This window comes from Marmota flaviventris, chromosome 10, assembly GCF_047511675.1.
Source record: "Marmota flaviventris isolate mMarFla1 chromosome 10, mMarFla1.hap1, whole genome shotgun sequence".
Lineage (NCBI taxonomy): Eukaryota > Metazoa > Chordata > Mammalia > Rodentia > Sciuridae > Marmota > Marmota flaviventris.
Window position 1 is genome coordinate 11,363,281 of NC_092507.1, and position 22,764 is coordinate 11,386,044.

The following is a 22,764-nucleotide window of genomic DNA, read 5'->3' on the forward strand; positions in this document are numbered from 1 at the left end:
ACCCAGCCTGGAAGGGCGTCACCAGGTTCTAAGGCCCCCGTCTGGACAGTTGAGTCTTTGAAGATAGATGCTGAACACACTTATTGGGAGCCTATTTTTAAACATAAACCTGATTAGGGCCAAAGTCTGGCCCCAGGGCTGTCTCCTGACCGTGGAGGAGACCAGCTCTAAGCCACAGACAAAGCCTTCTCAGTTGCTGGCAAGTCCTGGCCGTGGGCCAGGCATCACGGGGCCTGCCGAGCCGGGAAAGGGGCAGGAATGCCTTGCAGGGCACAGACGTCCTCCAGGCGCCGGGCTCCGAGCAGGACTAGACAGGCCCGCTCTGGGTCCTGTCTCCCGGTTGCCATCCAGAGAATAACCACCGGCACCGAGTAGAGGGGCTGTTATGCAGTAGATACCATGTTGGCTGTCTTGGGTACATTTTTGACTTTGAGACAGGATGCATTATGGGGTTCTTAGGCGCTCACAGCCCCCCACATCTCCACAAGTAGCCGTGCATCTTTATGTAAGCTACTTAACCTCTCTGAACCTGGGCTTTTCATCTGTAGAATGAACATGGCAATATTTCTTCCTTCACAGAACCTTGAGCATGGAAGAGTAAACATTGCTTATTATTATTATTACAAGCATTACCTTATCCGAAATGCTTGGGACCAGAAGGTTTGGGATTTTGCAATGTTTGTCTGTACATCGCCCAAATGTATGTTTCGTATGCACCTTATACACGTAGCTAGCCTGAAGGTAATTTTTCCATGATATTTTTTGTGCATCTCCATTTGATTTTGACCTGTCTCTTGAGGTCATGGAATTTTCCACTTCGGGTCTCATGTTGGTGCTCAGAAACCTTTGGATCGTACAGAATCTGGATTTTGGATTAGGGATGTCCAACCCGTATTAGCTAATTTAATCTGTATCATACCCCGTGGGGAAGCCCTGCCATATCTTCACTTTCAGAGCAAAAACCGAGGCTCAGAGACGTCCTCGCTGGGACTGAGGCTGGGTCTAGTGGGCCCGTGACCTGCTTGCTGCCCCTGCAGCCCTTGGCTTTGTGGGTGGGGACTGGTACCGATGGCCCTGGTGACCTGGAGCGGGAAGCCCTGGCTGGTGGAGAGAGCCGGCCCTTCTCCAGGGAGGCTGAGCCCTGGCTCCAGAATTGGTTCCAAATCCTACCCGCCCCGCCGAGGGGCCTGGGGCCAGGTCCTGGCTGCCCTGAGCCTCCCCGTCTCCCCCTCTGCAAGCCGGGGGTGGGTGGTGCTGGTGCCGTTTCCAAAGGCTATTGTGGGGATTAACTGGGTCTGTAGGTACAAGGCCACCGGAAGCCCAAACACCTGGCGGCCGCCATCTGCTGTCCTCTGCAGGTCACACACTGCTGTTGTGGGAGGGGCTGGGGCTGCAGTCGGGTGGGAAGTGTGTTTTCCTGCCTGGGGGAGGTGACCTGGGGACAGTGTTCTGCGGGCTGTGGCGACAGGTGTGTAGCTAAGCCTTTGGGAACTGTGTCCTGGGAACCCCGGGGTCCAATAGGGAGCCTTCTGTGGAGTCTCTCATTTGAAAACCTCAAGGCCTGCCCTGGGCATTAGCTCCTGAGGTTGGGGCCCAGCAGTGACTCTTGCATTTGAATGAGCTGCCCACCCCCGCTGCCCGCTGGACCACCCTGGGCTCGGGGCACGGGCGCCCCTTTCATTTGTTTATTTTCTGTGTCTTATTTCCTTGTTTATCATCTTGCCTGCCTCTTGGGAACCACAGTGTGGGTTTCTCAACTGCTCTGTTTCCTTTGGGTTGAAAACCAAAAAAATAAGGCAAATCCTCCATCCGGGTCGCCCAGCCCCCTGCAGGAAGCCCCACAGCGACCAGTTTGTATGTTAGAATAAGTGACCACAATAAATGGGAAGCAGGATGGCAGCGCAGGGCAGAAGGGCCCTCTGCACCAACCCCTGCTCTCTCTGGGCCATGTGACCTTGGGGAAGTGTGGCTCGGCCTCTCTGGGCCCCATTTCCTTCTCTGTAGAATGGGCGCGGTCATGGCACCCACCCTGGGGCACTGTGGCAAGATGAAGCCGTCAAGGTGTGGGCAACAGTGCCCGGTCCGCAGCCCACAGCTTTAGTGCGCAGGGTCATCCGTATAACAGGACCACTCTGAGCTCAACTCTGGGCCAATTGCCGACTGGCTGGCTGTGTGACCTCGGGCAAATGACTTCACCTCTCTGAGCTTCGGATTCTTCATTTTGCAAAATTGGGACCCTGTGTTCCATATGTAAAAGACTGTCCTGAGGATTAAATCCAGGGAGGTGACTACCTAAGGCAGCTTGGTGTGAGGGAGAGGACTGACAGGGAGGGCCAGGGAAGAAGAACTCTGGGAAGATGAGAGGTAACTTACCTGGCGGCTCCTAGGGGTGAGGGTGTGTGCCAGCCTGATGGCAGGTGGGGGGTGCAGAAACGTCACCTGCTTCTTCACTTGAGAGCTCCCGTGTCCTCCCTGAGGACGGGGTACAGGGGTTTATATCTACAGCCCTGAAAAAGCACAGGAGGGGGCTAAATATTGGGACCTTTGGAACACCAGGCGCCTGTGCAATGGGCTGCTGTATTTACCTGTGTGTCCCAGTGCTGGGCAGAGGCCCCAGGTGTGGTCGCAGGAGCGGGATCAGGCCCCCGCTGGCCCAGGGGGCCCTCCTCGGCCTGTTACCAGCCAGGAAACGTGCAGTCACTGCATGAGATGGCTCTTATCACACATGGTACCTGTCACGTCTCGCTGTGCAAGAATAAACACGCTACTTCCCATAAAGAAAACTGAGGGCCTCAGGGTAAGGCCAGCGTGTGGGTGGCCCGTGATGACTGCCGTGGTGTTTGCTGAGCATGTCTCTGTGCCTGGCACCGTCTGCCCTGTCCCTGTCTCCGCAGGGCTGGCACCTGGGGTGTGGGGGGCGGAGAGAGAGGCAGCAGATAAGACTCGTCCTGCAGGTTGCCAGAGAGCCAGGAGGGGGTGAAGACCCAGAGCCACAGGGACTAGGACTTGCAGGTTCTGTTTGGAAGCCTAGATGTGGAGGGGACATTTGAAATGACAGCTGAGCAGGAGCCGGTGACAACGGCAGCCGGAGCAGCTCACAGGTGCATGCTCGCCTGTGGGCTGCAGGCTCCCGGCCGGCAGGGGCCCAGAGCATCTGTACGAGCTGCCCAGGAGCTGTCCCTGGACCACCCTGTGAGTGGCCAGGGTTAGAGCAGGGCCGAGGACAGAGCCGGGGGCAGATGGCAGGGCACTCTGAAGGCAGGACGGGGGTTTGGATTTACTCTCAGGTAGTTGGAAACACAGGGAGGATGACCTGGCTGAAGAACACTTCTCGAAGCTCATTCTCTGCTCTGAGTGGAGAAGACCCCGGGGGCAAGGGCAGCAGCAAGATCCAGGTCAGAAACCAAGGCAGTGGTCTGCGATGGTGGCTTGGGCAGAGGCAGCAACGAGACAGGAATCGGGTGGATTTGAGACCACACCTGCCGGGGGGCGAATCCGACTGGCCTCAGTCATCTTATATAGATTAGGACAGTGCTGCTTTTCATTTTGTTTTAAACCAATAGTACAGAGTAGTTGTTTTGAACCAGGGGTGATCCTGCCTTCCCAGGGGACATTTGTCAATGGCTAGAGACATTTTTGCATGTCCCAGTTGTGGCCATGTGACTGGTACTGCTGCTCAGTACCTCCAGAGCTCATCAGTAGAGCGGGGCTGTGTAAAGGGCTGGGGAGAATTAGATGAGGTCGTGCATGAGGAGTAGAGTGGACACTAGGACCCTGGAGGGCCTTGGAGCAGGGCTTTATCTTGGGGGCAACAGGGAGCCCAGGAAGGATCTTGACCAGACAGTGACGTCATGGTTGCCCCTTAGGATAGGTCCCCGGGAGCAGTGTAGACTGCAGTGGGCGCAGTGGCCGTGGAGGAGCAAGTAGGTGTCCTGGAGTGTGGCCGCCCCCAGGCCCCATGTGGCCCAGCAAGGCCTGTGGGACTGTGGCTGGTGGCTGGTGAACAAACCTCATGCTGGACACGCCCTGCAACAGCCTTGCAGACCAAAGAGTCCAGACTCCCTGACCAGAGAGGCAGCCCTGGGGCTCCGGCCCAGAGCCAGCTCACCCCCTTCCCACAGTGTCCCCCCCTTCCCACAGTGTCCCCCCTGCACCCTCCCCCGGGGGTCTGCCTGCTCCGACAGGTCTTCCAGACTCACCTCCTTTTCTCCTCTCTCTGTTGTAGATAACTGCTCTCCAGGCTGCTCTAACTTGGGATCCTCCTGCCTCACTTCTCACTTGTTGGGATTACGGGGAGTGCCTGGTGCCTGGCTTCTTCTTCTTCTTCTTCTTCTTTTTTTTTAATGGCAGTGCTGGGGACGGCAGCCAGGGCCTCGTGCTCCACCACCGAGCCCCAGCCCGCAGTCTAACCTTGGCAATTCCATTTTCAGAACAGGGCTGCCCAGGGACGTTCCCATTCCATGTCCCCGGGTTGGTGTACTCTAGGGCAGTGGCTCTAGGAGAGATTAACCAACACTCGGTCCCAAATAATGTCCTTCCTCAGTCACCACAAGGGCTGCAGGCCTGTCTTGTTGAGTGGCCTTAATGGTCATCCTCAAAATATGGTGGTCACAGAAAAAGACCCCATGACCCTAGAATTGGGGCCTAGACTCTGCCCTGCTTCCAGAACTCCCCCTCTGGCCCCCGTGGCCCGGATGCGCAAGTCCCGAGACTGCAGGAGCCCGTTAGTTAAGGTCTGGTTCTACTGTCACTGTTTTATTTACACGTTTTCAGTAAGAAGAGAGGGTGTGTGGGTTCAGTCACAGGAAATGCTGGTGGGTCGGGGGATTCCTGGGCTCACCGGTGTCCCCTGCAGCCCCCCTGCCCTCCGCGCAGCATTCCTTGCCTACACCTGGGCTTCTTCCTAGGGCAGCCTCTTGCCATGACAGAGAGGCCCCAGAAGCTCCAGATCTGTCCTGTCCTTCCCACAGGCCTAGCAGGGTCCCAAGCCCGGATTCTCCCCAGCGGGGATTCTCTGCAGCCAGGACTCCGGCTCTGTGGCCACGCCCCTGGGAAACAGGAGGCCTGGATTGGTGGGCACTGGGATATAGGACGTTCGATGGGCCGGTAATGGCCACGCCCACACTTACAATCAGAAAGGGGGCGCTCCTGGAGGCAGCCTGATTCCCCCAGCCCAGTGTGGCTGTCCCCTGGGGCTTCCAGTGACACTCTCCAGGAGCCAGGCACTTGTGCAATACGCTTAGCTCTCTGGGGACACAGCAGAGACCTATTTGACCTGGAAACAAGAGGCATCCCCTATACCTGTTTGAGATTTTTACTATTTGGTACTGGAATTTATAAAGAAATTTATAAAGAAAGGGGTTCTGACACTGAGTACCATAGGGCACTGGTGCTGAGTATCATAGGGTACTGGTGCTGAGTATCATAGGGTACTGGTGCTGAGTATCATAGGGCACTGGTGCTGAGTATCATAGGGTACTGGTGCTGAGTTGTCTGATGTGCATCTCTGGGTCCTCTATACTCCAATTACGGCCAGCGTGGCGTGTGCACCACGGAGATTGTTGACCGGAGGGAGACTCAGGCAGGGCACAGCAGCTTTGCCCCTGCCCCCACCCCAGGGCCCACCCTCCCAGGCAGCACCATCTCTGCCCAGCTGATGGGAACCCTCAGGAAGTAGCATCGTTACCATCGTTGTGTGGCTGAGCATGCTGGAAGCTTCTCTCTGCTCAGGAAGCAGCCCTGTCCCCTGCTAATCTCCAACCCTCTGGCCACCTTTGCTTCAGTATTTCCATTTGATGCCAAAAGGTTTGGAGTTACAGTTCCTAAGCGCAGACCGGGGACTGAGCCTGTGGGCTAATTTCACCCTGATTCCAGCCGTGCCAGCTCAGAGAGTACAGATCCCTGGCCAGGAAAGGCCCAGGGGACCCCAGGGCCCGGTGGGGGGGGGGGAATGAGCTGGGCCGGCAGAGAGGCCAGGGTCAACCTTGGGCTTTGACCTTGACTCCTAAGGAGGGTGACTCAGACACTGGCCTTTGTCTTCACCTCTGCACATTCTGGACTCCCCCCCGCCCCATCTTCCTGCTGCCAGGGAACCTCTGCTTCTGACAGCAGCCAAAGGAGAGCTTTGTTCATGGAAGCCGAGGTAGAAGGTGGAAAGAGAACTACTTTTTGTTTTCTTTTTTCCCACTTTGGGGCTCCGCAAGCTCTCTGCCCCGGAGCCGCGCCTCAACACCTGTTTGAAAAGCTGGCCTGGGGGCGGGGCGGCGGCTGCACTAGAGGGCTGAGAGGGTGGACTGTGGACTCAGCCTCACCATGCTACTTATTAACCGGAGACTCTGGCAAGTTGAGGAACCTCTCTGGGTCCCTGTGTCGCATGGGGGTGGTGATAGTGGCTGTTCGTGGAGGCTAAGTGAGGTCCCCAGGCGGGGAGTGACATTGAGAGCAAGGTAGCTGCTCCTGTCATGCTTGGAAGATGCTGCTTGGAAGACAAGAGGCTCTTGTAAAACGTGTGCACCCCTGGTTTGTAATCTGACGCCCGCTGTCTACATCCAGGTACCCCTGAATCTCCAGGGACAACGCCGTTAGATACCGGAGCAGGGATGCTGACCCCGGGGTACAGTCCAGTGGAGAGACAATGTATCCCTGACGGGGCACAGATTTTGGCAGAGCCATTTTGGCAGACTGAACCACACCCCTCTCCACCTGCCTAAGGCCTACCTCCTAACCCCAGAACCCCACCTGTCCCCTTACATGGTGAAAGTGCTCTGCAGGTGGGAATTCATCAGAAAACCTGAGATGAGGGGACTCTCCCAGGTTATCCAGGTGGGCATGACGTGGTCCCCAGAGCCCTTATAAGAGGGGAGCAGACCAGGCCGAATTTGAGAAGCCAGTGGGACGTCGGAAGCAGACATCAGTGGGCTGCGCTACGAAGGTGGAGAAGGGGCCGCAGTGCAGGCAAGGCGCCTCGGGAAGCCGGGAGAGAGAGGCAAGCAAGGGGTTTCTCTCCCGAGCCTCAGAAGGAACACACCCTGCCCATCCTGGGCTGTAGCCTTCCGGCCTCCAGGAGGCTAAGAGTAAATCCAGGTTGCTTTAAGCCACTAAGCAGCCACAGGAAGCCGCCACGGCCCTTCTCAGGGAAGGGTCTCCGAATGGACACTCCGATGATGGAGAGTCACTGGTCTGAGCATCCATCTGGCCCTGGAGACCTTTCCTCCTCCTCCCCGGCCTCCATGTTTCTATGTAGCACATCAGACATACAGACACGTGCTTCAGCAGTAATTTGTTTAAGTTGGGACCATCATAGGTGCCCCCCGAGCGGACCTCCTCGCCATCCTTGATCATGCTCACCCCAGCTCCAGGCCTCTGTCCACGCCATCGCTACCTGACTTACTGGGGACCCCAGCTGTGGTTCTGGCAGCTGGTCGACCTGGGCTGGTGCTGCTCTTGAGGGACAAGCCTCTCAGCAGCTGCTCGGGGCCTGGGCTGGTGCCTGACTTATAGTTCACTCACCCGGGACCGCAGCAGCCCTCGCCTCCCACAGCAAACAATGACCATGTGTGCTGTCCTGAGCCACGCCTGGCCCTCGGAGCAGCCTAGGAAGTGGGCAGCCTGCTCTGCAGTCAAGGAGGCCAAGACTGTCCCCAGGGCATGCAGGAGGAGACCAGATCCAGGAACACATTGTGGGTGGTGCACCCCAAGAGGCCTGTGGGTGCAGAGAGTACTAAGCCCCAGTACTACATACTGTGATTTTCCTACACAGGTACACGTGATGGGTTTAATTTAGAAATTAGACACAATAAGAAATGACTAGAACAGAGCAATTGTAACAAAACCCTGTGATAAAATCCCCCGCATCTCTGCTCTTGCTTTTGGGGGGCCTCTGTTAAGAACAATGAGGGTCACTTGAACCAGGCACTGTGACACTTACCACAGTGGATCTGATACCCGAGACGGCAGTGACTAAGGGGTAGGTGGTGTGGAGGACGAGGGAAGCTTGGTGAGGGGGTGAGTCCCCTCCCGGGAGGAAGGAGCGGGACCCTGGGATTCCCATGCCACTCAGAACAGTGCATCTTAAAACTGACACGTTGTTGACCTTCTGGAATTCCCCATTTAGTCTCTGGGCCATGGTTGACCGTTGGTAACTGCCATGCCCTTTATCCACTCAGCATGCATTTATTAAGCTCCTGCTGCATGTGCCAGGTCTGTTCTAGCCCTAGAGACAACAGCAAAGAAAGATGAGACCCCACACTGGGGAGAGGGGCCAGTCTACGGCAGCACCATCCAGTAGGAGTAGAGCGTGAGCCCTAAATAGTATTTTAAATGTCCCAATACGTTCATCTTTTTTAAATAAAGGACAAAGAAACAGGCAACATTGAACTGTTTTACTTAATTCAGTCTTTCCCAAATGCATCATTTTGACATGAAATGAAAATGAAAATATTGATGAGAGATCCTTTTCGTCCCCAGATGCCTGGGAGACCTGGTCTGTGTCTTGCACTTTCCGCCCTCGGTGCTGAGGGGCATATTCAAGTGCTCGGGAGCCACAGGGTGCTGGCAGCTGCCATACTGGACAGGGCAGCTCCTGGGTCAAGCCAGTTCCCAGTGGCCACCAGGACAGCCCCAGGTGTAAGGGTCCCATGTCACCCAGTGGAGCTGAGTGGCTCCGCCCCTGTCCACCAGTCCACGTCTCCCGTGTCCACGTGGTGACTCCCCGGGTCACATGGTACGCTGTCAGGCAGCACTGCCACAGAACAGAGCCCTACCCTTTCTGCCCACTGATCTCTGTAGCCGGGGCAGGAGGAGCTTGGGAAGTATTTGCAGAATAAACGGATGACAGTTTGGCTGGTGTGCTCAGTGGCTGTCCAAGGCCGGGGAGCCAGGGACTGAGGAAGCAGCACTTCCTGGCCGGGCGGGAAGGTGCTTGGAAGGTGTGCTTGGTCGGGCCTTTGGTTTGGGCCAGGTCACTGCCTGGCTGCCTGGGCCCCGCTCCCCTGGCTGCCCTCCCTCCCTGTCTCTCCTCCGCCTCTCTCCAGTGCGCCGGCCCCTTGCGCTTTGGGCTCTGCCCTCAGTTTGCGGCCGGCGGCTGTGTTCTCTGCCTTCGCAGGTTCCCCTCCTTCCCTGGGCGCTCTCCTCTTCCCTCCTAGGTCATCCTCTTCCGGTGATTTCCACAGAACTGCTCATGCCCTTCTTCCCCAGAACGTTCTAGCTCCTTCTCTGACCCCTCCGCGCCTCCCCAGCCCAGCTCTGCTGGTGTCTGATATAAAACATCCCCAGTCCCCACGTCATCACCTCCTTCCGAGACCCCGGGAGGGACCTGCCCAGGTCTCGCCGATGGAGGGTCCTGAGCCTGATTCTGAGCCGGCTCCCCCCGAGGTCTGCTGCTGGCCACCAGCCCCAGCCCCGCCCGGGAGGATCCTGAGGGACGTGGCCCTGGGAGTGGCACCCGAGCGTCTTACCTGAGATGTTGAGTGTGGGGATCGTGTGGTGTCCTCAGAGACCTGGAAGGTGGACATGCTCCTTACTGCTTGGGCCCAGGACTCAGGCGAAGACACGGTGACACACGAGTGCTGGTGTGTCCACGTCCCGAGAGCCGGCCCTGCCCCTCTGCTCCCAGCCCAGGGCTCAGAGACACCACGTGGTGGCTTGATGGTGGTTATGGTGGGGGTTCACACCTCAGAAATCGGCAGCGACAGTCACCACAAAGTGGGGTGTGCGTGTGTTTGGCGGAGATGGGCAGGCAGGACTTCATCTGGTTAAATCAAGCCCCTCCCGACAGGGAGCTGGACCCGCCACCCAGTCCTGCCACCCACACCTGCCAGCCACCCCATTCCCAAAGCCGGGTTCCGACATTTCCTGGGTTAAAGGGATACAGGAAATGTGGGGACAGAGCGTGTACGTAAGGTAAGTCCCTCCATCGCTTCAGAACCTTGGCCCCTGGGGGCTTGTGCAGCTCTGATCAGAGCCGGCTCTGATCACTTCCAGGAGTTGGCTTCAGGCCCGGCTGGATCTAGGTTTTAAGCCATCTCATCAGAACTCACCCTCCTCTGGCCCGGCTCCTTGCTGTCCTCATCTGTTCGGAGCCAGCTGTCCCCCCCCAGCCCTGGGCCTGCTCCTGAGGGAGGCGCACGTGCAGAGAGCAGCCTGGCCTCAGCCACCCACTGAGGCGCTGAGATGCCAAGTGAAGCTCCCTGGCCTTCCGGGCCCCCTGCTGTCCTTGGCTCACCCCTGAGCCCCGGAGCCTGGAAGCCCTGACCGGCCAGGCTGGGCCCTGTGCCCACCCCTGGGCCTAGTGACAGGTCCCTGTCCTGGGTGGAGAATGGGGAGACCCTGGAGGACGGAAGCCGGGCGCTGCTTCCTGCAGATGGAGTGCTGTGGGCCGGTCAGCCGCAGGGTCCTCTCGGAGGCCTGCGCTCCATGTATGGGGCACCTTCTGTTTACAGTCGCCCTTGCTGTCTGCAGGGGGTGGGTTCCAGGGCTCCTTGTGGATGCCAAAACCCAAGGACGCTCAGGCCCTAATGCACAGGGTGTTGTGTTTGCACATGACCGACGTGCATCCTCGTGTGGACCTTACGTCGCCTCTGGGTTACTTACAGCCATGCAGTGTGAGGGGTCTGGACGTGGCCATTAGGGAATAATGACAGGGAAAGTCCGTCGGTGTTCACGACAGATGCTGACTCCCCCCACCCCCGAGTGCTTTTGGTCCGCAGTTGGTTGAGTCCACAGATGTAAAATCCAAGGATGCGGAGGGCCAGGTGTGTTCCGCTTTCTCAGTTATTTTCTGTTATTATTATTTTTTAAAATCATTATTGCTGTTTGACAGATGAGGAAACTGAGGTTCTGAGGGGTACAGGGCACAGCTCATGAACTGAGCTTGTGGCAGAGTCCTGGACCTCCCCTGCCAGTCCTCCACATACCTGAGTCCCCAGGGCCACCTGGCTCCCGCGTGCCTTTCCGGGTGGCATCAGCAGCCCCAGCCTTTGCCCCACAGCGGCAGCGACTCCCAGGCGCTCCTGCCGTCCAGCCTCACCCCTTCACCCCTCCCCGGATCTCTCCAGGGCCCTCAGAGCCGCCGCCCCCTTCGCCAGGTCGCCTGTGGCCGCTGTGGGGTGACTCACGGGCTTCCTCCTCTGGGGCCTGGCCTCCCGGCCTCTGCAGCCGTGGGGTCGGGAGCCTCCGCCAGCTTCTCACCTGAGGTCTCATGGCTGTCTGCAGACTCCACCTCGCAGTGTGGCACCAAGGGCTTCGCCGTCCTGCTCCTGGTCAGTGGGAACCTGCTCCAGGTCCCTGCCAAATGGTCTCCTCCCAAGTGGCCTTGGCTCTGTCAGTCCTCTCTTATGCCACCTGAGCCCATGGACATAACCACCCTCGTCCATCACCTTGACCAGAGGCCACAGTTCCTGCCCCCACTCAGGGGAGGGGCCTCACCAAGGGCAGGAACGCCAGGAAGCAGGCACCCTGGGCCACCTTAAGCATCTGCCCACTTGTTATCTTTTCTTTGTGGCAGGATGATAGATGGAGACCTGCTGGTTTAGAGCAAGACCTCAGGTTTCTCATCTATAAAATGGGGCAATACCCTCTGGCTCTTGGGGTTCTCAGGGTCATTGGATAAACCCACCGAGGTAACTCTCTCAACACTATCCTTGGCATAGCTGTTATACATCATTACAATACCATGTTACTATTTACCAGGCTTGGGTGCATTTAGGTGACAACAATTAAAAAAAAAAAAGTAGATTCAGTAAGATACATGTTTATTTCTCGCTCATGTAGGTGGAATCCAGAGGTCAGCAGTCTAGCATTGGAAGAACATCTCTGTGATCATCAGAGACCTGGGCTTGTCTGTTTTGCTCTGCCATCCTTTACCTCATGCTCCAGCATGGCTGCTTAAGTTCCTGCCCTCACATCTACACTACTGCCAGTAGGAAAGAGGAAGGGGGAGGGAGGAGATGTGTGCTTTCCCTCTAAGAACTCTTTCTGAATGTCCCTTCACCCCTATACTTCTGCTTATATCCATGGTCATGTGGAATCGCTAGCTGGTGCCTAAGAAGCTGAGCAGGGCTGCCTGAGAGGCGGAAAGCTGAGCTTCAGCATCCTGACCGTGAAGGAGGGAAAGTGGGTCTGGGGACCTCCCTTCTGGTCAATTAAGGAAGTAGCGCCCAGTGACCCTGGTCTTCCTCTGCCTCAGGCACAGGCAGAAGCAGCCATCGGGGGCCCTGTGCTTGGGGTGAGCCGGCCTCGCGGGGCAGCTGGTCATGAGGGGTGTTCACAGACAAGTGGCAGAGACAGGGCAGCCACCCAGGCCACGGAGGCCCCTGGGTCCGGCCCAGGAGCAGGTGACATCCACAGTGACAGGCCACGGGGTGTGGCGTGCCACCCCCCCCAGGAGGCTTACCACCTGGGGAGCGGGTGTCCTGGGAGAATCTGAAGCCACTGCCCCCGCGGCGCCCCCAGGTGTTGGCACCTGCCGTCTGCCAGGGTGAAACCTTGGCTCCTCAGCCCCGGGGAGCCACACGGTGGCCTGAGTGATCCCTGGGCTGACCTGGGCCTCTGCGGAGACCGTGACAGGCGGGGGCCCCTCCCAGCTGCGGGGAGGGGGGGGGCAGGCCCGGGGCAGGCCGTGGGCTCCTGAGCACCCGGTCAGGGGCAGCTCCTGTTTGACCACCCAACGGCAGGCGCTGGATTGTGTCCCCCAACTCACCCACCGAAGCCCTGGCCCCCGCACCCAGGAGGGAGCTGGGTTTGGAGACGGGCCCTGGAGGGAGGCCATGAGGTGGTCTCGGGCCTTCAGCCGGGGAAGGAAAGAGAACAAAGTTCTGTGGTCGAAGCCCCCGTCGGGGCCCTGGTCTGGGGGACCCAGGAAATGGTCTCAGGTCATGACCCCCGCCCTGTCCTCCAGGCCACCCCGTTTGATGATTAAACATCCCAGCATCAATTATTTACAGCCCGTCCCGATGGTATCAGGCCGCAGGGCCGGAGTGACTCACGGGGAGCCGGGTTTTATGAAGGAGAAAGGACGCTGAGGGAAGGAGGCCTTTCACCCACTGCACAGACTGAAGTGGACCTGGGGGGAGGGGTTCCAGGCCGGAGCCTGGGGAGGGGGCTTTCCCTGCAGTGGGGCGACGGGGAGGCGCCGGGTGGGGTGGGCTAGCTCTGGAGTCAGACAGGTCTAACTTGAATCTCTGCGGTGCCCTTTGCTGTGTGACTTTGAGCCGGATGCTGAACTTCTCTGAACTTGAAACTATTCCTTTGTAAATTGAGGATGATTCGAAAAAGTTTGTCACAGGGTACTCGGAAAATGGAAGCATGGTAATGAATGACGATCTATTAAATTATGATGATATTAAAGAAATAAGATCCAGAGTTATGAATAAGTAGAAGTGAATACATAATAAATAAAACGTCAGAGATTTTATAAGTAGAATAAAACAGACTATAAGTAAAGTTAGTATAATAATAAATAGTAATCAACAGTAATAAGTGCATGTAAGGCACCCGGCACTTGCTAGGTGTGTAGCGCTCACCGTCATTACAATTCCAAAGTGTCAGAGTTGGAAAAAGAACCAGGTGCCCCGGGACAGCGACGGAGCTGGGGGAAGCCTGGGGGCCACTCAGCCAGCAGGAGCCGGGCACCGCGGCGGGGTGGGCGCGGGTGGGAGAGGGCGGGCGGCCGGCTCGGTCCCAGAGTGCTCTTGGCAGAAGGTTTGGGAACCGCTTCTGAGGCTGGAAAGAATCAGTCCAGATATGGGCAGGACAAGCCGTGCCTGCGCCCTAATCTCCAGGATCAGCCCTGGAGGCCTGGGAACGCAGCCGCTCCTGGGTCACCCAGCGCCCTGTCCCGGGCCTCTGGTTGGGCTTTAAGCCCCTCACATCCAGGCACTGATGCTAACCCCGGCCCCCCATCCCAAGGGCTCCGGAGCTGCAGCCTCCAGCCCCCGGGAGCGCAGCCCTGCCCCTTGGTCACGGTGTTTGCCCCAAGAAGTCAGAACTAGGGTGACCTTGGCTGGTGGCAGAACCTGGGTTAAAATGCAAACCCGAGGCGGCGGACGAGCTCCCTGCACAAGCCCACCAGGACCGGCCACCAGGGCCGAGGAGCCGCCTGGCCTCGGTGCCCTTCCCCCAGGAACCTGGCCTCGGGTTGGGGAGCAGGGGGAGCCTGGTGGCCGCCTGTGCTCCTGTCCCCTGGCTGCTGGGACCGATGACTCTGAGCTTTCTGACTACAAGCCGCACATGTCCTCCTCCTGCAGGAACTCGGATGCCCGAGGGAGCCAGCGCCAGGGCCTAAAGCCAGCGAGTCGCCAGGTGGTCCTGCTGGGGGCTCCAGGGGGAGCCGGCCCCCAGGGCTCCACCTTGCAGGACCCAGCAGTGGCTCGGGACACAGAAGGTCCAGTTCAAGTCAGCCAGATCCGATCATGAGTCTTGCCTCTGCTGCTGCTGTGTGACCTAAAGCCAATCCCTTGCCCACTCTGAGACCCAGAGGTGGTGGGGCTCATCGGTCTTTGAAGGCCGGTGTGAGGACTGGGTCAGCGGCTGCTGGTGCCCTGTTACTGTGACGGCTGCTGCTGTGCCCGCCTCGCCCGCTGACCCAGTCCTCCCTCCCCGCCAGCCCCTCGACATTTTCCTCTGCTTTTCATTTTCCCAAACGCACAGTCTGAGAGATCCCCGCGTCGGGAACCTGGCACCCTTGGACCCTGGTCTGTGGAGGGGTGGCCTGGAGCCAGCTCGCAGGCAGGACCGGGCAGCAGCAGAGGCTCTGGCCGTTCTTCCCGCCCCCAGCACGTGACTCTGGGGCCTTCAGGCCTGGAACTTGGCGCAGAGGCTCCCCTCGCGATGGCCCTTGGCCACCTCTTGTCACCCATCTTACTGCTCATGGGCTACAGAGTCTGGGCTCTCTGGGTCCCACTGATCCACGCCCCTGCCCACCCCTTCCTTCCCTTCTGAGTCCCCACAAGGCTCATGCCCCCCAGGAGCACCCCACAAAATGGAAATGCTCACGGTCCACCTAGAAACTGGGTCTGTTTTCGTTTCACAGGTGGATCTGACTCGATCCGGGCAGCTGGAGCGGTTGGCAGGCGCGCCCTCACCCGTGCCAGGTGGGTCTTCCCTTAGCTGGCTCACGGTTGCCCCTGAAACCCCAGGCACCGGGCCGCCGGCTCTCCCTAGGGCCCCCTCGAACATGGCAGCCACGGACGGCCCAACCCGGGGTCTGGAGGTTGAGTCTGAATGAACCGGGACCCCCGCGGCCCCCCAAGGTGGCACCTTTCCAGGGCCACGTCAGAAGCTCTGTAGCCCCAACCCTGGAGGCACCAAATTGGCTCTTTGCGTAGTTCTGGGAGGGAAAGGCACCCGCTGAACAGAACAGGGCGCTCCAGGTCAGCAAGCCCGAGACAGACGGGCAGCGGCTACTGCGGAGCCCGGCAGGACCAGGATCTCCAGAGGGACGCGTCTGAGGCAGCGCTGGACACCGACCCACCAGGAGCCCAAAGAATGAACCTCTCTGTTTCTCTGTCTAGGAGAAGCAGCTCATGAATCTTTCTATTTCCAACTGTTCTTCTCCCGGTAAGAAAAAGGAGATAAAAATCACCCTAACCCATCACTCAGACTGCCGGGGCGGTCGGCGGGGCGCCCGCCCCTCCTGGCTCTCACCCCGGGCTTTTGGGGGTCCCCTTCCCTGCAGCGGTCATAGGCTGCAGCCTGCTGGCTGCTCCCTGCCGCTCAGGGTCTGCGAGCTGCTTCCTGGGGACGGGGTTTAGGAACTCAGATGGAAACGTGCAGGCCCCTGTCCCCTTTAAGGAAAGGGAACTTGATGTGGCCGAAGAAGAGTTGGTCTTGCTGGTGGCTTCGCGCGGCCTCCGGTCATTCTTTCCACATTGAGATCCCAGAGCCCTTGAGAGTCCCTGCTGCGGGCCAGGCTCAGAGACGGCCAGGAACTCCCAGGAGGAGACGCGCCACAGCGGTTGGTGGGGTTTAGGGCACCTGATCCAGGTGATGGGGAAACTGCAGCTGAGCGGAGAAGGGCGGGGGAGGGCAGCGCAGCAGGCAGGGCCAGGGAAGGCGGCGTGAGCGCCGTTCTAGGGAGGTGGATTTTCCTCTAAGGGTAATAGGGAGCCCTTGAGGGTGGTAAGCAGACCCCAGCAGGCTGCCTGGATGGCACACGTTATTGACCCACGTCCCCCCACACGGGGAGTCCTGTTGCAGTGGTCGATCCAGGAGGCCCCCTCCTGCTACGTCCACCCTCTGCCTTCTCTGGAGAGAGCTGAGGTTTTACCACGTTCATTCAACTGCACAAAATGTTTTAACGCCCTGCGCTCTGGCCGCTGGGCGCGGCCTCCTGCAGGGAGAGGTCTGCCTTTCCTCTCTGCCTGGGGCTGGGCGGGTCCCTTCCTCCTGGCACCGGGAGCAGGAGCCCGCGGGACATCTGGAATGCGTCAAAGGCCAGGCCCAGCCAGAGCCCGGTGGCTCCAGGCTGACCTGCCGCTCTCTGTCCCTCCTGCAGGCCTCTCTTCCCCGCAGCTGCTCCCCGAGTCCCCTGGAGTCCCCTGGAGGGTCCGGCCTGCGTCCTCCTAGAGCAGCACTGGAGAGTCTCTTCGTTGCTCTCCGGGGGCTTCGCTGCTGCTGCTGCTGCTGATTTCTCTCCTTCTTGGTCTGGCCTGGGCCGGGCCCCACGCCCCCACCGGCAGGATGGCACAGTCCAAGGCCAACGGCTCCCACTACGCACTGACCGCCATCGGCCTGGGGATGCTGGTCCTGGGGGTCATCATGGCCATGTGGAACCTGGTGCCCGGGTTCAGTGCTGCTGAGAAGCCGACGGCGCAGGGGAACAAGACCGAGGTGGGCAGCGGCCTCCTCAAGAGCAAGACCTTCTCCGTGGCCTACGTGCTGGTCGGGGCCGGGGTGATGCTGCTGCTGCTGTCCATCTGCCTGAGCATCCGGGACAAGCGGAAGCAGCGGCAGAGCGAGGAGCTGGCCCGAGTCCAGCACCAGACGGGGGCCGTGCCGCGCGCCCAGGAGGAAGACAGGTGAGGGCCACTCCCACCCCGAGGGGCCCACGCCTGCTGCCCGCACCTGGGAGCAAGGATCCTTTAGTCCCGAGGCTTCGACTTCCCACTCTCTCCCAGGAAGACTCTGCAAAGCTTTCCATTTTACAACTACTTTATCCTCCTAGAGCAGGGCTTCCCAGGCCAGGTGTGTGCACGGCTGACAGGTGGACTGCAGTTAGACAGCCCCTGGGAGTCCGAGCAGGGCCTGGGGGACTCCTGATTGGGTGTTCGTCCATCTGACCCCAACGTGCTGTGAATGTTTATGCTGAATTGAAAAGGTCAGGGAGCAGCACTGCGTTGGACCTAACAGGCCACAGACATGTACTAAAAGTGGGTGGTGGCCAGGTATAGCGGCCACGCCTGTAATCTCAGCGACTCAGGAGGCTGAGGCAGGAGGATCGCAAGTTTGAGGCCAGCCTCAGCAATTTAGTGAGACTCTGTCTCAAACTAAAAGGTCAAAAGGTCTGGGGATGAGGCTCAGTGGCAAAGCACCCCTGAATTCAATCCCCAGACCAAAAGTGAAAATAGAAAATAGGTGGTCAGTTGGGGAACAGGTGATAAAGGCTGATACCCCGTTAGAAAAGAGCCCTGCAAATGAACCTGACAGATGAGCAACCAGTCAGAAACCCACAGAGGTGTTCAAGGACTTAGTCATGAAGTTGAAACAAAAAGGTGTCTCTGTTTTCTCTTTGCTTTTTATGGTCTTTCATCTTGGCCAGGGGAGATAGTCCAGGGTTGGAGCATTGCAGGAAGGTGGGGTGCAACCAAGTGGGGTGCAGGAAGGTCAGGTGCAAGATGATTGGGCACAGGCAGGTGAGGCGCCAGCAGGTGGGGTGCAGGATGCTGGGGTGCAGGCAGGTAGAATGCAGGACAGTGCGGTGCGAGCAGGTAAGGTGCAGGCAGGTGGGGTGCAGGATGGTGGGGGACAGACAGGTGCAGGGCAGGCAGGTGGGGCTCAGGCAGGTGGGGGCCAGAGAGATGGGGTACAGGAAGGTGGGGAGCAGGAAGGTGGGGCACCAGCAGGTGGGGTGCAGGCAGTTGGGGTACAGGATGGGGGGGCAGGCTGGTGGGGCACAGGACCGTGCGGGGCAGGCAGATGGGGGGCAGGATGATCAAACACAGGAAGGTGGGGGGCAGGCAGGTGGGAGGCAGGATGATCAAACACAGGACGGTGGGGGGCAGGCAGGTGGGGGACAGGACGGTGGGGGGCAGGCAGGTGGGGGGCAGGCAGGTGGAGGGCAGGATGGTCAAGCGCAGGAAGGTGGGGGTCAGGCAGGTGGGGGACAGGACGGTGGGGGGCAGGCAGGTGGGAGGCAGGATGGACAAGCGCAGGAAGGTGGGGGGCAGGCAGATGGGGGGCAGGATGGTCGAGTGCAGAAAGGTGGGGGGCAGGCAGGTGGGGCACAGGACGGTGGGGGGCAGGCAGGTGGGGGGCAGGCAGGTGGGAGGCAGGATGGACAAGCGCATGAAGGTGGGGGGCAGGCGGTTGTGGCACAGACAGGTGGGAGGCAGGATGGTCGAGCGCAGGAAGGTGGGGGGCAGGCAAGTGGGACACAGGAAGATGGGGGGCAGGCAGATGGGGGGCAGGATGGTCAAGCGCAGGAAGGTGCGGGGCAGGCAGGTGGGGCACAGGACGGTGGGGGGCAGGCAGGTGGGAGGCAGGATGGTCGAGCGCATGAAGGTGGGGGGCAGGCAGGTGGGGGGCAGGATGGTCAAGCACAGGAAGGTGGGGGGCAGGCAGGTGGGGCACAGGACTGTGGGGGGCAGGATGGTCGAATGCAGGAAGATGGGTTGCAGGCAGTTGGGGGTCAGGACGGTGGGTTGGAGGGAGGTGGGGCACAGGCAGGTGGGGTACCGACCGGTGGGGTGCCATCAGGTGGGGGGCAGGCAGGTGGGGGGCCGGATTATGGGGTGCCAGATGGTGTGGTGCCGGAATGTGGGGCACCAGCAGGTGGGGTGCCAGATGGTGGAGCACAGGAAGGTGGGGTGCAGGCAGATGGGATGCCAGATGGTGGGGTGCCAGATGGTGAGGGGCCGGATGGTGGGGCACTGGCAGGTGGGGTGCTGGATGATGGTGTGCCAGATGGTGGGGCACGGGCAGGTTGTGTGCTGGCAGGTGGGGTGCCAGAAGGTGGGATGCAGGCTAGTGAGGTGCAGGCAGGTGGGGCGCAGGCAGGTGGGGGGCAGGCAGGTGGGGTACAGGCAGGTGCGGGGCAGGCAGGTGGGGCACAGGCAGGAGGGGGGCAGGAAGGTGGGGCACAGGCAGGAGGGGGGCAGGAAGGTGGGGCACAGGCAGTTGGGGCGCAGGCAGTTGGGACGCAGGCAGGTGGGGGGCAGGAAGGTGGGGCACAGGTAGGTGGGGGGCAGGTAGGTGGGGGGCAGGAAGTTGGGGCACAGGCAGGTGGGGGGCAGGAAGGTGGGGCCCAGGCAGGTGGGGCGCAGGCAGGTGGGGTGCCGAGGGTTTGTGGACAGACGGGTTCCTGAGATCCCCATGCCGAGTGGCAGTACTCATGAGGCTGTCACATCCTTGCCCGACTTGCTCCTAAGGAGACAGTCGCAGGAGGGGACGTCCCAGCAAGTTTGCCAGGTCCCTGTCTAGAGCAGCGGCCCTGGCCGCCGTGTTGTCCACCCGCCAGGGGCAGCGCCTCGGTGGTCCCTCAGCACGGTCCTGCCAGCCATTGCAGATCTGCACCTGCTAACGGGGGACCAGATCTGCCTCAGAAAGGAGATGACACTCAGCATCTTTTTAAAAACATGTTTTTAGCTGTCGATGGACATGACGCCTTTATGTTCTTTATTTTCTATGGTGCTGAGGATCGAACCCAGTGCCCCACACATGCAAGTGCTCTACCACGAGCCACACCGCAGCCCACAGCTCAGCATCTTGGGAGACTGTCACATCACAGGGTGTGGGGTGGGCTCAGAGAGGGTCAGGAGAGGCACATACAGGGGTATTCACCGTGGTTTTCTACATGGAAGGACTGGGGATGTTTTATTTTCTTCATTAGATTTTTCTATCTTGTTTGAATTTTCTATAAGCATCTCTTACTTTATAGCAGGAGGGAAGTTGTTTTTATATTGGAGAAAGCCGACTTATTTTCTGATAACAAAAGATAACACATAACTGAGTGTGGTGGCACGTACCTGTGATCCCAGTCAGTTTAGAGGCTGAGACAGGAGGATTGCAAGATTGAGTCCAGCCTCAGCAACTTAGTGAGACCCTACTCAAAAAATAAAAAGGGCTGGGATGTGGTTCAGTGGTAAAGTGCCCCAGGGTTCAATTCCCTGTATCAAGATAAATAACCAGACAACCCTGCTGTCCTAGCCAAGGTTCCCCAAACTGGGGTGGGGCCGGTGCCCAGCATTCAGACACGTCCTGAAAGCCACAGGTAGGCAGTTTGTGGTGTGAGCACCTCCCAGAGTGTACTGCCACCAACCAGGACAGCTGTGGGTCACTGGGTGACGTCCTCTTATGGGACCTCCATCTCAGGCACTGCCATTGACCAAAACATTGTTGTGTGGCTCATGGCTGTGTGTGTGTGTGTGTGTGTGTGTGTGCAAATGTACTATGAGGAACTGGCAATTGGGACCGTGGAGACTGAGAAGTCCCAAGGAAGCCAGCGGCCCAGGCCCAGGACAGCCCGTGGTCTCATTCCTCCTAAGTCCAAGGGCCTGAGGACCAGGGAGCTGCTGGCTGGAAGCCCACTCCTGGGGCAGGAGGAGAGGACATGAGATGCCCCCCCTCCCGAACTGGAGGCAGGAGAAGGGAGGCTCCTGCTAGCTGCAACCCTCGTTCTACCCAGGCCCCCAGCAGAGGCCCACCCACACCGGGGAGGGCAGAGTCCACTGATTGAAATGGGAATGTCTTCTGGGAAGATCCTCACAGACTGGGCCCCCATGGCCAGTCACACGCCGCTCACTGTCCCTCCTACTGATGCTAGAAAACTTGGGAGATAGAGAAAAGATCAAAAGAGGAAAACCAGTCACCCGCACACACCCACGCCAGCCGTGAGCACACCCAAGCTCCTTCCAGAGAAGGCGCCAACGGGGAGGTGTCTGTTGCCCGCCATCCCCTGCAAGTTCAAGGGGAGGTCCTGGCATTTGGGTTTTCTCTTTCAACCGTCAAATGACGTAAGGGGGAGCGTCTGGTCTTCTGAGTACTGGAGATGAATAATTTGAGATGCATGTGTTCACGGTCAGCTGTTCCTTCTCTACCTGGGGACGACCACAGATTGGAGGCTGCGGCGTCCAGTCTTGTGTTGCCTTTCCCAGAGGCCCCCGCTGGGCATTGGAATAAATAGCCCCGCAAAGCATTGTGCAGTGTGAAAGGCTTCCAGGCCAAGGGGGTCCACACCCAGGTAACGCTGCGTAGTAGTTCAGCGTGGCCTTCGCCTCCTGCCCTCCCTTTCCTTGATGTATCATTTCTCCATCTGTAAAATGGGCATCCCAACCGCGCTCCACCCCAGTCAGGAATATGAAGTCCGTGTGGTGCGTTAAGGCTCCTGGTACACAGTGGTTCACGAGGCTGTCAGGGTCTGCAGCCCCCTCTGGGGCCTCAAGTGTGCTCACAACCGTGTGTGTTCGTGTCTTGCAGCCAGGAGGAGGAGGAGGAGGAGGAGGAGGACGAGGCGGCCTCCTCCAGGTACTACGTCCCCAGCTACGAGGAGGTGATGCAGACGCACTACACAGAGGGCCCCGAGCTGCAGCAGAGCCCGAGGATGAGCGTCTCCCTCCCCTCCTACGAGTCCCTGACGGGGCTGGACGACACGACCCCCACCAGGGCCGAGGTGGAGGCCAGCGCCGGGCACCCGCCCGCCAGGCAGAACTCCAGACTGGCCAAGCGCCTGAAGCCCCTGAAGGTTCGGAGGATCAAATCCGAAAAGCTGCACCTCAAAGACTTTAGGATCAACCTCCCGGACAAAAATGTCCCTCCCCCCTCCATCGAGCCCTTGACTCCCCCGCCACAGTACGACGAGGTCCAGGAGAAGGCCGCCGACGCCCGGCCACCCGACTGAACGGCCCTCAGGGCCGCGTCCCTCCTGGCTCACCCTGAGCCACAGACTGAGACGCAGCCGCTTCGCCCCGGGGGGGAGAAGCCGAGGGGCCACTGTGCACTCGGCCATTTGGATGGGGGTCCGAGTCCCGGGAGTGGGGGCTGACGCTCCTCAGAGCTCGCGTGGCAGGTGCATCTGGAAGAGATGCTGCCCTGGCGCTGGTGGCCCTCTGGACCCCGCCAAGAGGGGCGGCGGGGCGTCTGCCCTGCCCTTCCCCAACTCTGGGTCGTGGGCGACATGCTCCTTTTTTTTTGAGTCAGAGAAAGATGCCTGGCGACGGTTCCACACGGTCGCTTTGCTTCTGCTTTGACTGCTTTGTTTCATAAGAACAGCAACTTTGGCACCTGCTCTCTGCACTGGAGTCCTGAGCCGGGGTGCACCTGGCCAGCTTCCCCAGAAGGACCCGGGCTGTTTTATGACGGGGCGATGGTGGCTCGCGGGCCGCCCCGGGGGTGGCTCTCTCAGGCCCCCGTGCTGTTGGTTTTTTGATGGCCGAGGGCCTGAGGGGCTTCAGCACCTGCTGCGGAAGACCGTGGTCTTAGTTGGCGCCGTCTGCCAGCCTCTCCTGTGTGGTGGCTAAAGAGGGTTCCATTCCTCTGACGTGTGGCACGCTGAGCTTTTTGTAATAAACTATTTTGTATGTAGGACATTGGACTCCTGAGTTATCTTAGCAG

The 22,764-nt window shown here is 59.3% G+C and overlaps 1 protein-coding gene across 9 annotated transcripts in view; it reads left to right on the plus strand.

Annotated features, from left to right (window-relative positions):
• Tmem51 (transmembrane protein 51) overlaps window positions 1–22,737 on the plus strand; it is a 44,536-nt gene extending 21,799 nt beyond the window's left edge. For 2 of the 9 annotated variants that reach the window (XM_027951854.3, XM_027951853.2), the window contains exons 2-5: window positions 15,029–15,089; window positions 15,510–15,555; window positions 16,493–17,015; window positions 21,631–22,737. In XM_027951854.3, the coding sequence (XP_027807655.2) occupies window positions 16,678–17,015; window positions 21,631–22,051 (759 nt within the window). In that variant the 5' untranslated portion in view covers window positions 15,029–15,089; window positions 15,510–15,555; window positions 16,493–16,677 and the 3' untranslated portion in view covers window positions 22,052–22,737. Of the gene's footprint in view, window positions 1–14,243; window positions 15,090–15,368; window positions 15,556–15,789; window positions 15,953–16,194; window positions 16,340–16,492; window positions 17,016–21,630 lie in introns of all 9 variants that reach the window. The other 7 variants (XM_071617367.1, XM_071617368.1, XM_071617366.1 and 4 more) reach the window with 7 other exon arrangements.
• Window positions 22,738–22,764: the final 27 nt, after the last annotated feature.